The 17,534-nt window shown below is 43.1% G+C and overlaps 1 protein-coding gene across 1 annotated transcript in view; it reads right to left on the minus strand.

The window, feature by feature from the left end:
- Window positions 1-17,534, minus strand: part of GALNT16 (polypeptide N-acetylgalactosaminyltransferase 16) — a 211,899-nt gene that overhangs the window by 91,332 nt on the left and 103,033 nt on the right. The window contains exon 2 of the mRNA XM_084847928.1: window positions 5,637-5,812. Coding sequence (XP_084704054.1) covers window positions 5,637-5,812 — 176 coding nt within the window. The remainder of the gene's footprint in view (window positions 1-5,636; window positions 5,813-17,534) is intronic.

Below are 17,534 nucleotides of genomic sequence, written 5' to 3' on the forward strand. Positions count from 1 at the left end.
GAAGGGGGCAGCAGCAGGGGTAGGGAGAGAGATGGTAGAGGGCTGGGAAATGCAGAATGGGGTGGAGGAGACATGGTAGGGGCAGCTGTGGAAGGATGAACATAGCAGAGATGTGTGTGTGCTCTCCCACCTCAGGCGGAGGTAGAGCTTCTCCCGGCCCTGGGCCAATGCAGCAATTCCTTATGTTGTACAAGTTCCTCTCCTTTCTCTGTAACTCTCCATTTGATCTGATCTGAATGTCCCTGTGCTAGGACAAAACTGGGCCCTTCCAGACAACTTTGCTTTGCTTTGTATTCATTACCCTTGTGGAGGTCCCAAATTAGGTAGGGAGGCTCATCATGACAAAGTGCAAATGAATCCCTGCCCTAAAGAAACTTCTCAGCAGTATAAAGATGTCTCCAACCCATTTTGCTACCCTACAGAAGCTGCTGAACAGTAATTGCTCTCTCACTACAAATGATAGCAAAACAGAAGTTATTGTTGACTGATAAGGAACAATGCCCTTTCTTACTGTAGAAGTAACAGGTCACATTCATAGCCTCAATAGCCATTGTTGATCAAGAGGACCAAAAGCTACTAATTCACACCTTTACCCACACATGACAGAAAATCAATAGACGAGAGCAATACCAAAGATAGGACAAAGGGAGTGCAGGTCTCTAAGGGGTACAAACAGTAAACATTACAAAAAACAAGCTCCCAACTGCTTCTAAGTGCACCTTCTTGCTAAGGACGTTCTGTGGGCAAGCTGTGAATTTTCCTTTCCCATGGTTCATTTAACTCACTGAATGATACAATTTATTGGTGAGCAGAGTTGCATTCTGTGGCTCTAACCTACCCACCTTTTAAGCCATTTTTACAAATGATCCACAAATCAGTCAAATCTGGAAGACTGTAGCATTAGTCAAATTTAGAAGTTATGTTCTAGAATGCCCATTTGATTTAAAAGTGGGTTTCTCTCTTCCACTCTCTGTTATGCATTAACATTCAGACCAAAAGCTGTTCTTAGCATCATTTGTGAAAACATCCTAAGAAAGTAGGTAAAGGCAGAGGGGATATGCAGAAAAGGGTGAAGGGTCCCAACATTGCGAATAAGATCAGAGACCCAATTTGTGGAGATGATCCAGTGAGAAAGAGCTCCAAAGCAATAAAAGCCAAGAGACTCCAGAAAAGGGAATTTCTGACACATGAGGGGAAAATAGAGGGGGCCACTGTACGTGGGCAGGGCTGTGATAGGGTATATATTTGGCCAATCAGGGTGACTTTTGTAGTTCCTTTTCACCAAGAGCTAGGAAAGGTAACTGCTCTGCTCATAACTTATTTGAACCATCTATTACTCTAACATTTATTACTATTGGTTTATGGCTATTACTAAACTGCTACTATTTTTTATCCCAATGTTCATTGCTATTGTTTTATGACTGCTCTAAGTGACAACTATTGTTTTCACGCCGCATGTTATTACTGTGACAGTGGCCTATTACTGCCATTTCCAAGCGTATAAAGAAGCCCTGATGAAGGGTAAGTGGAAAAACTAGGATCAGGCACAAGGCATATTATGTATATTATTGCACTAATTCACATTTACTTTTTCTGTTGTTTTTTCATTTTAAAATGCTATTAAGTCCACATGATGTAGAGATATTATAGACATTTTTATGTGTTATGTTCACACAGAACAGGGGCTTTCCCTGATCTTCTGCTCATCTCAGCACTGCAAAGAACAGTGGAGCAGGCATTTCCATACAAAGTTGATATCACATAGCCATGAAACAGGGAGTTAATGGTTCAAATCTATCCTGAACATACTAGGGGGCTTTAGGGAAGCCACGCCCTCTCATCTTCAGACGACTCTGCAATGTGGGGATATTAAAGCAGGATGTTTACAGGATTGGACTAGGATTTATGAGACACATTCCCTTACTAATGATACCTGTTTCCTCCAGTTCCACTTCTAATATGCATGGTGGCAAAGCTTGTTTGGGATTGGGAACATTGCATACTATTAGCCCTTGGTGGCCCTGGCAGCCTTGGTTTATGACCCTAGGGCACCTCTTGGAGTAGATCTTTCACCAACTGCCTCTCCAAAGGGACCTGCTCTCTTGGGACAGAGGCAAGATCTTCTACCTGGACCTTCACAGCCTCAGCTTGACAGCATGGTTCTTCTGGCCTTCAAACCCTTTTCAGAGGCCATCACAGAGGCAGATCAGGTAGCCCATACAGCATCCACGGATAGGGGGCATCCTATGCGACCAAAAGGAAGATGTTCTTAAAGATTGTGGACTGATGCAGACACCTGCCCTCTGATGCCCCTGCTCTGGCAGCCAGGAAGAAAGAGAGCAAGAAGATGGGAGCCACACAGCCCTTGACCGTGCAGTTGAGGGTGCGGGCAGGGTACCCACCAAAACTCTATTCTGTAGAAAGGAGAGGTGTGTTGATTTTTTAAACTGTTGCAACTTTTAATTTGGGGGTCAGCTCAAGGCCAGCATATATTTGTAAGGACAGTACCAAAAAGCACTCCAACATCCTTTCTAACTAATGAATGGGTCTCCAGGTATTCTTTGGCAAGCCCTGAATCACTGAAGTATTCAAATCCTGCTCCTGTCTTACTGCTAGATAGACCTGCCAACTCAACTGCTTTGAACAGTAGCCTGCTGATAATAAGGCTAATCTACAGTCTTTGAGTCTTATCTAACACCTCATCTCTTTCATATAATCTTATCTCTTGATGCACTTAAATAACTGTGAACTGGTAAATGCTGAGATGCTTTCCACTGGCATCATTCTATAGCTTACAATTCGATGAAGATAGAAATGCCTTGAATTATCTGGGGATGGATGGGGGAAATATTCAGTTATTCAGCTGTAAAATTATTTGGCACAGCTGCCAGCCCAATCTTCAACAGTTCAGACTTGCAAACAACTTGTAAGAAATTTAAAAATGGTGTGGAGATCAAGGCTTGTGGTTAGTTTCTGTTTGTGAATGCATAATGGAATGGAGACAAGGGGGAAACTGCAGTAAGCTACACTGGATAAATGGAAGAATATAAACAGAGCACAATGGGGAGACTGACAGTAGGCTAATGGCTACAGGTTTAAAATAGGGTCATGAGCAACAGCTTTAAAACAGCAATAATGAAGAACAAAATTGGTACTCATATCGCCCATTTCAGAAATTGCTCTCTATGGGGAGAAATGCATGGATTTTTCAGGCATTTCTGATTTTTTTCTAACTGGTCACATAATAGCCTGTAACAAAATTTGTGGAAGGATGAACAAAAATCCATATTTTAAAAAATCAATACGTGTGTGCAGCTTAGAACTGAAAATACAATGGCCCTGTTCAGGTGATCATATTCCAGCTTAATAAACTGATGTGTGTGCCATCCTATCTAAATCTGTCCTTCTAAAGTGTTAAATGTAGTATGTTCTTTTATTACATTGACCACATTCAGAACAAGCTTTTGCCTGCACATGCAGCCCCTTCGTTCCTCCCTTTGTGGGGCAAGCAATCAAATCAGGAAGTCTCCTTTATAAACATAGTTTCCTGTTTCCTCTAAACTGGGAAACTATGGTTCCCAGCTGACAGAAGCCATTCTGCTAGTGGGAGGAGTTAATTGGATACCACCCAAAGGAATTTTAGGTGGAGAAATTTACTGAACTGAAGTTTAAGAGGAAATAGGAAACAAATGTAGACAGAGTAATTATGGGAGAACCCCACCACCAGGTGCCCCGTTCTGCAGATCTTCCAGTTTCAAGTGTGTGTATATCTGAAGGTAGGTATTCAGGACAGAACAGAGATCTTTGTGGTGTACTGCACACCCTGCTGCCCAACCGTTTCCCAGGGTAGTCGTAGAGGCAGTGCTGGAATCCCCCTGGCTTGTTGTGCTGTCGACTAGCATACATGCTGAGGTTTCCCTGCTGGGAGTGGTTCAGGACTTCATGGCCAACATGGCAACCATGGGTCTGTCTCGCTTGGTGTCTGGCACCACTCATTCAGCAGGGCACACTCTGGATCTGGTTTTCTGTGTTGGGTGGGGTGATGGTAATCTGGGTGTGGAGGAACCTTCTATAGTTTGGTTGTCATGGACAGATCACTATCTGGTGTGGCTTAGACTTACTGGGCGCAAAGAGCTTCTGCACGGCTGGGGGTCCAAATTAAGGTGGTTTAGAGCTTGGATGTACTCCTGGATTCATTAAGAAAACACCTGGTTGCCATTGGCAACTAGAAATGGTCTTGGGCAGTCAGGTGATGACCCAGAGTGAGTCTCTGATACGTAGCACATTCCCCAGCCTGTCCATGAGTACTTACAGACTGATGGGGTCACAGCATTGCCCAATCATTTCTCTTCTGCTATAAGCTACATGAAGAATTGCAACTGACTTTCCACACTTCAGGGGCTTAGCATTTTGTGCTATGTTCTGCTATGTTCTGTCAATACTAGTGGGTGTAACATAGCCGTTTGGGTGGTGAAAGGACAATTTATGGAAGCATGCCTTAAAAAAAAACCTGCAGTGAAAGGTTCCCATGCAACCATGACCACGATTTCCTATATGTCCCTTTATGCTCCTTTTAAGTTACATCAAGGTATATATTAAAATGCCCCAAATATCCCCCTTAAAATATTTTGTAATTTCAGAACATCTGGGTTATATAACATCTAGATTATATATGCTTTCTAAGGTCTGAGATTGTGTGTGTGTGTGTGTGTGTGTGTGTGTATCTCTCTCTCTAACTGGTTTTTTTTTTTTAATTCAGGTATTTATCCATAGGCAGGAAACTAAAAATGTTGTAGCCTAACAGCTTTTGTAAACTTATTTGCAAATTTGCCATGTGGCAGTTACACTAGTAAGGAATACACTAGCAAGAGAAAATCATCATAGCATTTCCCTCCAAGTACAAAATACCCAATGCTGGGGAAAATGCACATCCCCAGAATAGAAGTGCGACTCGGACGCAAGGTATCTGTGTTCTGTAACACATGTGTAGCAACTGCACATGTATTGCATTAAAAACTGATCTTGTGGAACCATCGTTAGACTGTGAGCTAAAGGCAAAGGCGCAGGTTTACTGAACAGCCATAAGCAGTATGGTGCAGTTGAGGATGTTTGATGCCATCAGTTTTATATATGCCACAATGTATTTTGCTCACTGATATCACACCAATCCTCATACACTGTATTAACACATTTCTCATTCTTTGAAAGACCCCCCCCCACACATTTTCTAGAGTTAGCAAGCCTTGACAGAAGGAGAGACCAGGTGCTACACTCTGGTTTGGCAAAAATGTTAACCAGCAATGGATAATGTGCATCTTTAACAAAGCAGGCAAATACAGGAACTAAAAATGAAGTGGCCACCAGCCTGAATCCAATTAAAAAATAATATTTCTAGGGACTTGTTGAAATTAAACAAATGCCTGCTTCTCATGTTACATCCTGCATTAACTATACTCACACATTCAGCAAAAGAATAGCTGGCTGGGGGATACTGGGAGTTGTAGTCCAACACATCTGGAGGGGACCAGGTTGGGGAAGGGTTTTCTCATTTTTTCTCTCTCACTTGACAAAGATGGCTGGCCAAGATAGCCTAGCACAAGTTGATGGCTGTAGATTGCAATAGTCTGACATGGTACCTGTAATGCCTGGTGTCTCGAATGGGCCGGTCACTGCTGAGTTTGTCACTCTCCAACTGATTGAAAGCATGTTGCCGATAAGGGTCTTCTCCAGCCTTCAGCAGCTTTGAAGATACATATGCCTTTTCGTCAAAACCACGTAGGCCATTTTTCTCTGGTTGTGGTGGCTTGGATGCCTAGAGAGAAACAAAACAAAGAGTTAGTCCTGTGCAGGAGAGGACCGTGTAGCTCAGTCCTAAACATGGGTACTACTCATATATGTCCCATTGACTTCAGTGGGCATACTTCCCAATGGACTTACTTCCCAGTAAGTATGCTCAAAATATTTTAGATTTAGGAGAGGTAATAATATTTAGAAAGTTCCATGTATGCAAAAAAGATTAAAAAGTATAAATATTTTAAATTCCGTATAGAATAAATGATAAAAAGAAACTATTATGAAAAACATGACCAAAAAAAAACTGTTTTAAAATTCCAAATAAGATTACCAGTTGACAACTGATTAACTTTACAGTTACCATATTCCAGTTCCCCAAATCTGTGGAGCATAACTTGCATATTATAACAATATATGCTAATTAAGCACATTGCACTCTGATTTTATGTGGTGAAAACGACATGTAGAGAGCAATTCTATGTTCCCTAGACAGAGTCCTGGATATAATAGGATTGTTCAGAAAAGCCACTCCAAGGCCACAGCTCCAACCTTGGACGGTTTCCCCCCCTAAAATTGGAGCCACACCCTAGGCTCTGCCCAGTCACTGTGGGGGTTTCCATGGTGGCTCCCTCTGACCTCCTAGAGGGGGGGAATGGGTGTGTTGGGGCATGCCAGTGGGCGGGGAGGGGGAGGCTGTGGATCCAATGGATCCAACATTCTCTCAGCCCTGACCATGCCCTGGGAGACATTTAGCTGCAATTGAGAGCTGGCAATGTGAGGGACATAGGCAGGAATGGAGCACTCCACTCTCAGAGAACTCCAGAGAGAGCATAGGGTTGCTATGCAACGCATCTGCCCACAACTCTGTGGAGCAATTGCATGCAACTGAGTGCTGGCTTTGGACTCAGAGGGAATCTAAGGGGACAATTGAACTAGAGTGACCTTCACTATGACCTGAGGTGCATTTTGTAGAGGCTGTTTTTGGCTGGAAATCCAAACCAGTCATTGATACAAAATGACCAATTTTGGTGGTGTGTGGTAAGAACTTCTACTACAGCATTTTAAAGCATTATCTAACAACCTCAGGGCTTTAACTACACAGGGGGGCTTCTCCACATGGGGCTTTTATCCTGCTGTGGAGATTGGTTCCTCACAGAAGTTTGCGGGTCCTTTACCTGACATCATCAACCACCAGGGCATCTCCTGCACTAAATTACCTTTATCCCATTTTTAAAAGATCAGAGATAATGAGCTATCAAATTGCAGTGCGTTGAGTTCCCTCGTGAAAACAGGAAATCTCACAGTAAGAGGAGCTAGACCACAACGCCATCTAGTGGTTGTATAATGAAAAATATAGAAGGCAGATAAGGGGGAAAAGGGGGAGGGGAGGGAAGTTGATGTAAAGGGTGACCGTTGTGATCCTGCATTTAAAATCAAGGCAGAAAGCCCTGGTAAAGTTGTGGGATTTTAGCCTGGTGTAGAAATGCTCATGGTTGTTTGGGTATAATGTTTGGGTTTTTTAGAGAAATGCAGAACGGTAGCAGAGGCTGTGAAGTTGATTGCAGCAGCAGCATTGAGGAGGGGTGATCAATAGTCTTCCTTCAAGCTGTTTTTGTGGTGAAAATTGCTTCCAACATGCACAATCCCCACTATTTTTCCTGCATGGATGAGACGCAATAAGTCACCCCCTTCCACCATCAGCAGCGTTACTTCAATCAGCTTCATAGCCTCACCCTAACTGCATTCCCCTCACCAAAAAAAGCTCCAAATGCCAGGAGACTGGATAAAAATGTTGCACTACACTGCAGGGTCATCATACACTACCTGGTGTTGACCTTAGGGGGTCATTGTCAAGAGTCTACTAAGCTGATCAAAGAATCTACAGTGAGAAAAGAGGGAAGCCTTTCCCCACAGTCTCATACAAATTTGATGGGGAGAACAGAAGTGTACATCCCCAGAATAGAAGCACAACTTGAAGAAGAGCACAGGCTTCACATGCAGAAGGTTCCAGGTTTAATCCCTGGCATCTCCAGGGAGGGCTGGAAAAAACCCTGCCTGAAACCATGGAGAGCCACTGCCAACCAGTGTCAACAGTACTGAGCTAGATGGGCCAATGGTAAGACTTGGTATAAGGCAGCTTCCTAGGTTCCTCTGATGCACCCCGCCATTGCATTGCCTGAACAATTCCCCCCTCTGTTGGTACAATAACCACTTTCTCCTCGCCCTAGGACAGAATGAGCTTGGTTGCTAGGATAAACGGTTAAGCACAGTATAGAAAGTATGATTGATCCCACAGTCTTGAAAGCTTTTCCAGGAAGCATAGCTTCACTGAGATAAAGCAGAGTGCACAAATGAAGAAAAATATTTGTTAAAATGGCTGAAGAAAGACATTTTTGAGCTTGTTGTCAATAACTGCTCACACCTCCACACAGACGAGAGGGGGAGAAAGCGATTGTACGAAATGCTCCCCGGTGAACAGCCATGGAGAATGCATCCTATTTTGATTCACAGCACAACACAGAATACACATTTTTTTCTTCCAGCTCTAACTATCTTGAAGTCTCTTTTTTTCTTTAACACATTTAAAATAGCCTACTTTCCAAATGGCTGTTGTACAATTGACTATTCAGTGAAGGATAATGCCAACATTTAAAAACTATCCATGGGAACGTGGGAGGACAAAAGACGTGAATAGCATACAGCTTTTACATCCTCTAATGTACTGAAGGAGACTGAAAATTTGCAGGAGAAAACAGAATTAAGCTAAAATGTTCTGTCAAACAAGAGGAGCTAGTGCTTTTTGTGTGGCATTCTGTCAGATTTGTGGCCAGATGGTTGCAGACCAAATAGAGCCCTGACCTCCTTATCCCAATGGAATGTGCCAGCCATATATTCACCTCCCCTTTTTTTCTTTTTACACCTATTGCTTATGGAGTCACAACTCCTTCACATCTTAATTTATGAAATTTGTATCCTGCCCTTTCTCCAAGGAGCCGAGGACTGTGTGTGTATGTGTGTGAGTGAGTGAGTGAGTGAGAGAGAGAAGCCATTTTATCCTTACAACAATGCTGTTGAGGTACATTAGACTGACAGACTGATCTTCCCATTTGGAGTAAATAATTTCAGAAGAATTCATTCAGAACTGATTTGGGGAAATTGGCTCGCCTTCCTGTGGGACAGGCATTTTGTTGGAGGAGAAAATGGTGGGTTCAAAGGATTGTTTGTCTTCTAGCCTCACCAGCTTGCCTTTCTAGGAAATGGGTTTTTTGTTGCAGCAGCAAATCTGGTGTTTGCCCACATGCCATGGCAGCCATTTTTGACTCACACCCTCATGGCAGCCATTTTGTGATAGTACCCAGAACATTTTCTCAAAAATCCCATTGTGCCCATGGGCCCAATTACACTGGAGATCCCCAGTTTCACATTATTTACATGAGCCTGTTCTCCTCTCCTTCTCCGGATTGGAAACATTTGCCAACAAACAACATCTTCAACAAACTGCAGTTTGTTGTTATGTCCAGACTGATATGTCCAAACTGGGAACTGAAGTTAGTTTTAACTATGGCATGTCCAAACAAGCCAGGATCATAAACTATGGCTTGCTGTTGGCTTGTTTAAATAAAAGTTAACCACAACTTGTCCCAGTTAAAATATAACAACAATCTACAGTTAGTTGAAAATGGACGCAAATGCTACCAGTTTCCTCCTCATGGCCATACTAAAGGAGGCATTGGGTGGGACTCATTCTGGACTATCCTGAGACTCATTCACATAGCACTAACCCATAGTTTAGCATTAAGTATGAATGCAGCATCTAGGGGCTTTTCTATGCAAGTCATTTGTTGTGCACTCGTCATTCCCTACTCACGGTTGTTTATGGGTTCTTTAGATGACATCATGACCCTCCAGTTTTGCTTCTGTGTCTAATGAGCCCTTTGGGTGAGTTTTTTTAGAGCAGGGAAAATGTGGTGTTTAATTGTGAAAGCGCTTTTTTCACTTGTGTATTTGCACTATTCCGGTATCCCACAATGCCATCTAGAGGTTATGTAGCAGAAAAGCAGGAAAGGAAACAGTCTTCATGTAGTGCTCAGATCTCTATTCTGCAATGAAACCAAAAGTAGATATAGTGATTAACAACCTTGTATAGAAAAGCTCTAGTTCTGTGTATGCTTCTTTCAGTGTAAAATCCTTAACAAAGCAGGTTTAATATACCAAAACTCTCTCACACACACACAAATCTCCCAAACCTAGTGAAGGGGAAGGGAAATCATCATGATTTATTTTTTTTTAAATCCAGAATTTAAATACAAATAACTGAATATAAATATCATCTGCTGTGCACAGCCATTGCCTTCTGTTGAAATATGAAGACCATGGGGGGGAGGGGTTGAATTATAGGCCACTTACATGCAGAGGCAAAGCCTCAAAGAGCATCCAAAACAGTGAAGTCACTCAAGAACATGATGGTGACGTAATTAACACTGGAATAAACACATTTTGAACTCATCATTAACAAATAGAGGATTCAAAATTAACCATGATGCCTGAAGGCTACATAGTTGTTATACTTCCTGCCCTAGTTCATTGACTACTGCAGCCTTCTCCAACTGGAGGCCCTCCAGCTGTGATGGACTGCAACTCCCATCATTCCCAGGTTGGGGAAGGGTGGACTATTATCTTGTTCTCTTATGGGAAAGATTTAATCTTTTTCGTCTTGCTTCTTATTTGTGATTTTTAAATTGTCGTTTTCCAAATGCCTCTTTTGTAGCACAGAATTCAAAGGCGAGTGGCTTTCACAATGACATTAGAAGAACTCCTGTATTGTTTATCCTGTCCTATAAAAATGTTGGCTGATTTTCTGGCCTCAAAGGCACCCAGAGCCTTAACCTCAGAGCCAAGTTAGGCATTACACAGCAGACAAATAGAACAGTCTCGCCAAAGCTGTTGTTTTTCATGAAAAGCAGCTGCAGGAGGCTGCATGTTTCAGTGGTGGAATGGCTGGGGAAGGGGTCGCTTCAGCTATTTTTTCCAATCAAGAAATAAAATCCCTTCAAATGGCATTTCTACCCTCAAGGGAAAGTGAGACAATGACACACGTCTGTTGTGTAACATCAAGTTTGGGCCTGAGGTTAAGGTTTGGAGTGACTTTCCGGGAAGCAAATAATTGGCCAAATCTGCAAGATATTTTTTAAGGGTGGGATAATGTATATGGAAGTTACCCTTATGTCATTGTGGATGCTACTTAGAGATTCTCACCCTGAATTCTGTTCCACAAAAGAAAATTATGAGGCATTCACAGATTGATGATAAACATAATTATAAAAGCAAAGCAAGATGTAAAAGGTTAAAGGTTATATCCAATGGTGTCTGTCCGCCAGAAGAATGGACACCTCTGGTGGAACAGATTCCACATCTGCACACCCCAAATCTGCTCCAGAAGGCTGGGGCAAATAGCAGATTGGAGGTATGTGATTTTGACAAGGGTCTCCCATGTCATATGTAGCTTGATCCTCAAGTAATAGCCTAATGTTTTTGAGCTTCAAGAACAATAAGGCTGCAATCCTATACACATTTCCCTGGGAGGAAGTCCCACTGAATTCAGTGGAGCTTATCTTCTGTAACAGTGCAAACCTATGAGTGTCTACTCAGAAGTTCCATTGAGTTGAATGGGACTTACTCTCACATAAATGTGTATAGGATTGCAACTTATAGACAGAAAAAGTCCTAAACAGAGAGCCAGTGTGGTGTAGTGGCAAGAGTGTTGGACTAGGAACTGGGAGATCTGGGTTCTAGTCCCCACTCGGCCATGGAAGCTCACTGGGTGACTTTGGGCCAGTCACAGACTCTCAGCCCAACCCACCTCACAGGGTTGTTGTTGTGAGGATAAAATGGAGAGGAGGAGGATAATGTAAGCCGCCTTGGGTTCCTTGCAAGAGGAAAAAAGGCGGGGTATAAATGCAACAAATAAAAAAAATAAAAAAAATAAACTCCCCAGCATGCCCCAGCCAGCATGGCTGGCTAGTGAGATGCTGGGAGTTGTAGGACTTTTTTTTGTCTTAACATGCACAGGATTGCACCGTAAGTGAAATAATGGATTCTTTCCATCTAAAAACAAAACAACCCAGTCTGTAACTCCTTTAAAATGTTTATCCATATTAGGTTTAGTGATTTTAAAGCAAAGAAGAAAACACATGAAAACCCTTATATTTTCGGCCCACATTCTTTTAAATGTTTAACAAAGCATTTCTGCCACCCCCACACAGATTACTCTGTTCCAAGTCTAGGAGAGAAACTACTTCTTTCATTCTCTGGGAAGAGTGATGCACAAACATTTTCCATGGCAGCATAAGTCTATTGGAGGCATTTAACTTATGGATAAATGACTGCATCTAATTCGGCTAGAAACTGTAGCTCTTGCATTATTACTGACATTTAAATAAAATAACCTGTGAGATGGCTTTCAGCCAAAACTGTTTCCTGGCATCACGTGCTCAGCTAATCGCTCCACTTTTCATATTCTAAGCATCATTAAGAGCCTTCCATAACATTATTTACAAACTTGAAACATCTAATGAAAACAATGGGAATTCCAGTACTTCAGAAGAAACAGGAGCAGTGTAAGCGAACAGGGTGAATCCCAAGTTAGTAGTACTAGGAAAACCAATTGCAATACAAAATGGAATGAACCAGCCTCTTTTCTACCTGTGACAAAGCCAAACAGTCTGTGCTTGGAATCCTGTGCTACCTTTTGAATCTTGAATATACTTATGTCAATGAACATGCTGCTCAACTTTATCTGCTGAGTCCTCTGGAACTGAGATGCTGACACAGCCATGCCCAGCATCACGTGTGAGTCCATTCCCATGAAGGGGGTCATTGGAGTCAAGCTAGAGAAAGCTGCCATAGCACCAGTGACTGATTGTCAGTCCAGAGGGAGAGACACATTGATGCAGCCAAGGTGGAGCGGAGTTGTGTTGGCCTTGGGGCTTTTGGCCTTGGCATCCACCAACGAAAGGACCTGCTCCCAGAGCTGCTTGCAGCTGGAGCAAACCATTTCGGCACACCTGCTTGGTGAAACGCTGACAATATGGCCACATATACACTAGGTTGGGGGTGGGCAACTTCAGGAGGTCCAGAGGCCATTTGTGCTTCTGCTCACAGACTGCTGGGTGACCCCAAAAGATTTTTTTTAAAAGGTGTCCACTGCACTACAGAGAACCAAAAAGGTCAAATTAGCTTGTTTGCAAGCTAATTTTACCCCTTTAGGTTTCTGTAGCAGCCCTAAAAAAGTAATTGGAGGGGTATCAGGGGGCAGAAAGAGCCACACCAAGGGGCAGCAGGGGCCACATGCGGCCTGTGGACCATGGGTTACCCACCCCTGCAATATGTGCTGCTCACCAAGGCAGAGGAGGCCAAAGTTGTGCCCATCAGTGGGTGATAGTTGGCTGCCACAACTGCAGTCCTGCACAAAAGTGCCCGCTGCCCCATATGTGCCCACTTGAGAACAGTGAAGATCACCATCAGCCAAATAAAATAAAATACAAAACCAGGAAGAAGAAAACTATACTGGATAAAAGGAAGGTGAAGAGTGAAGGAAAAAAAGAGAGGAAAAAGGCCTAACTTGTATTCCCCTCACAAACAAAGCAAAGCACAAGTCTCTACAGATACTGCCACTGTGGTAGTCAAGGAGAAACAGAGCAGGAAGGCTGAGACCACGCCCTTTGGGCACATGCCATGAGGACTCATGGTGGCTTCTCACCAAAATATTTATCCCCTAGGCAGTGGAAGCTGGTGGCTCTGATGTCAATGGCGCAGTGAATCCGCTCTGGGTTTCAGTCAGAACCAGTAAGAACTCTAAAGGAGCTATCCCTGGTGTTTCCTTGCATAGCTCCTTTAGAGTTCTGACTGGTTCTGACTGAAAACCAGAGTGGATTCACTGCTCCACTGACATCGGAGCCACCAGCCTCCACTGCGCCTAGGTCTAGAAGGCTCTGAAAATTGCTTTTTGCAGGCACAGAACCCATACATAGGACCGTACAGATATGATAAAGAAGAAACACCTTTAACATTGGGCGTGACATGTTTCCAAGGGGTAGCTCAGCATTCATTTATTTATTAAGTATATTTTTATATTTTCACCTCACTTCCTAGCTCACAGCCTTCACGGCAGCTTGCAACATCCATAAAGCTACAACAGCAACAACACCTAATAATTTATAATTTGTAAACAAGCCTAGATATAAGAACCACATGAATGTGCAAAAGACTGCTAGCACCACTAAAAACAAGAACAATGGGTTCCCTAAAGAGAAAGGTCTCACTGAGTCGCCTATGGCACACAGTCAGGGAGGGAGACAGCTGGGCTTCTCTAGACCAAGGCCTAATCTACACGGCCGATTTAGTGTGGAACAAGAGCACATCGGGGTCGTTCGTGACAGATGACGCTGTTCCCAATCTACAGCAACCGTCTGGAATAGGGATTACAAACTGTGTAAAATCTGCTCCGTCTGTGTTTCGCGGATTGTCAGGTGCCTTTTGTTCTTTTTGTTCATCAGCCCACAGGCGAATACTTTTCTTCGTCATGCGGAAAACTACGTAAATAATTGCATAAGTATTTACATAATTTACCTCAGTATGTAACATTTAGCGTATTGTCCCCCATTTCATTCAATGTTTCCTCAGCAGAAACTTACATATTTTCCTACACATTTATATACTTAAATGTTGGGAAAGTAAAAAAATCATCCGAAAGTCCATGGATTCTGCACAGCCGGGGGGTGTGTGTGTGTCACTCCACAGCAGATTCTGCAGGTCGGATTCTTAGAAACCTGAGCTCATTTTAGTCCATCTCAAATTTCTCCAGCATCCCTACTCTGGAAACCATGCATTTTCACAAAGTCGTTTTAGTGTGTTGTTTTCCTTAAGCGCAGCTCCCACGGTTGTGCTCTGTCCCCCCGCATTAAATCCTGGGCATGCCTAGGGATGTTTCTGTGACCTGGCTGTGACCTAGCAGTGATGGTCAAGGGGTGGGGCAACCCCCTTTCCCCCTCATTCCCTCTTTTTCCCCATTTGCAGTAGAGCACTTTTGGATACAGGCTTCCATTCCCTACTACTTCATAGTAGTGCTGTTTTCCCATTCACAATCTATAGCTTGTTTTAAACATTCACAATATCGCAGTAGCACTATTTTCCCATTCACAATATCACGATAGTGCTGTTTTCCTATTCACAATATTGCGGTAGCCTGCTTTATGCATTCACAATCTGTAGCCTGCTTTAACCATACATAATATCGCAGCACTGCTGTTTTCCCATTCACAATATTGCAGTAGTGCCATTTTCCCATTCACAATATCACAGTAGTGCTATTTTCCAAGTCACAATGTCGCAGTGGCACTGTTTTAACCATTCACAATATTGCGGTACTGCCGTTTTAAACATTCACATTATCGCGGTAACACTGTTTTCCCATTCACGTTATTGTGGTAGCGCTATTTTCCCATTGACGTTATCATGGTGGCACTGTTTTCCCATTCACAATATTGCGGTGCCGCTGTTTTAACCATTCACATGATCGTGGTAGCGCTGTTTTCCCATTCACGTTATCGTGGTAGCACTGTTTTCCCATTCACATTAGCGTGGTGGCACTGTTTTCCTATTCACATTAGCGTGGTGGCACTGTTTTCCTATTCACAATCTCATGGTACCGCTTTTTCCCCATTCACAATATCGCAGTAGTGCTGTTTTCCCATGCACAATAGCACAGTAGCCTGCTTTACCCATTCACAATCTGTAACCGCGCTGTTTCAACCATTCACAATATCACAGTAGTACTCTTTTAACCTTTCGCAATATCCCAATGGTGGATGAGAGGGGAGAGGAATGGGGTAAACTACAGGGGCTTAATTCAGTGCTTCCATTAAACTTCTCTGAGCATGGGAGCATGGGTAGGAGTGGGGAACAAGTCTCTCTCACTGCCTGAGCAGCACCTACGTGGTTGATGATGTTCAGTTCTACTCACTGGACTCCACCCACCCAACCCCAAAGAATGGCAATCTCAAGTACCATGTGACCCATGAAAGCAGGCTTTCAGGTAGTGTATACTCCACTTTTCCTGCTTCGTGTGCTGCTGACAGACCAAAGCAATTTCATTAAAATCTGTATATAACCACAAAACGCTTCAGAAACCATCACGATGTAGATTCCCCCCAGGGGTTCCAAAGAGCATGTGCCACTCTGCTTGGTCACCACATGCGTGTAGGGAGCTATCACATCAGGAGTAATGATAGAATTATATTACAATAATTCTCACATTAAACCTCAGATGGTCCAATCTGTGTTCTGGTGCCCTACAGTTAGAGGGCCTGCATACAACTTGCCTTAAAGTTCTTGATGCTCACATTAGGTCACAATGTTGCCCTTGCACCAGCTCTGGGACTCCAACCCCAACCTGAGCTCAAATGGCAGCCATCAGTTCTGCTGCCCTAGAAGTCCAGGCTCCCCTATGTGCCCTATAAGAGCACTTGCATCAGAAACAGGACATAGAGGGAAAGTGAGCAAAGTCCCCTCCAGTCTGCTCATGTGGTATCCTATGGGCCTTGTGAGTCCATTTGAGACATGGAGGATGGTGCAATTCTGCACTGAAGAGGGAGAAACCAGTGTGCATAGGGCGTGATTGCATCAGGAATCATTATAAGCATATGGGCAGAGCAGAAACAAAGTAAAATTACAATGGAAATAAAATCAAAGGTAATTACTCTAGAAATAAAAGAGAAATGTCAGAAGACTGAGCAATGTACAAGGTTCAAGCCTTTCCACATTTTACATTAGCACTATCATGCAGTTTTAGTACCACAATAAGATTTGCCTACATTTGCTGCTCCAGATTTAGGTTTGGGTTGTTGTTGTTTTAAAAGGCTCTTTCCCCTTGATAAGGCCTTTCATCTGCCTCAATTGCTACAGGTTATTTAGTTTATTAGGATTCAGCACAGCAAACCCATTATCTGCTCATCCTACATACTTATGCTGCCTTATTCCTGCTTGGGCTGATAGCATCAGTGGCCATTATCTTCTCACTGTTATACAGAGCAGAGATTATTTTCAATTACTAACATCCAGAGAACTGTGCCATGTGCAAAGTCTGAAGTCATAAATGTGTAATTTTTATGATGTTTGAATGAACTTGCCACTTTCTCAAATGGAGCACTCAATCTTACTGGTTTGTGTGAAAAAGTAGAAGGGGAGCATGATAAAAGCTTTCAAATATGCACAAAACTGCAATATGCTAGGATGATAAGAGGCGGCATTCTCTGTGGCCACCGAGGATAGGAAATGGGATTGTAGATTGATAAAAGAAAGATTGGGGCCGAATTTTAAAATCAGAACAGCCTGTCAATGGATTACTAATAATCACACCTTTGCATTCACTGAGCCAAAAGAAAAAGAAAAATTCTGTGCCAAGGAAAGCGGGTGAGTTATATATTACCCTTGTACCACGAGGAAGCAGGGCTGGAAATAGGATTTGCCCAGGGGCCTAAGCCACCCTAGCCATGTCCTTAGTCCCTGGCACTAAGTTCACTTCTGCCTTGGATAGGTCATCATCAGATCCCACTGTGGCCAGAAGTTTAGCCAAATAGAGGATCTGTTTTGGCTCAGTCTGAACTACAACACTGCCCTGGAAGAGGGGTTTCTCAGTTAAGCTCCTGGCTGGTGGTCTCTGTCAGACTTTCTGAATAGTCAGG

Source organism: Heloderma suspectum, chromosome 1, assembly GCF_057233095.1.
Source record: "Heloderma suspectum isolate Gila_16-S chromosome 1, 16-S_ref, whole genome shotgun sequence".
Classification (NCBI taxonomy): Eukaryota; Metazoa; Chordata; class Lepidosauria; order Squamata; family Helodermatidae; genus Heloderma; species Heloderma suspectum.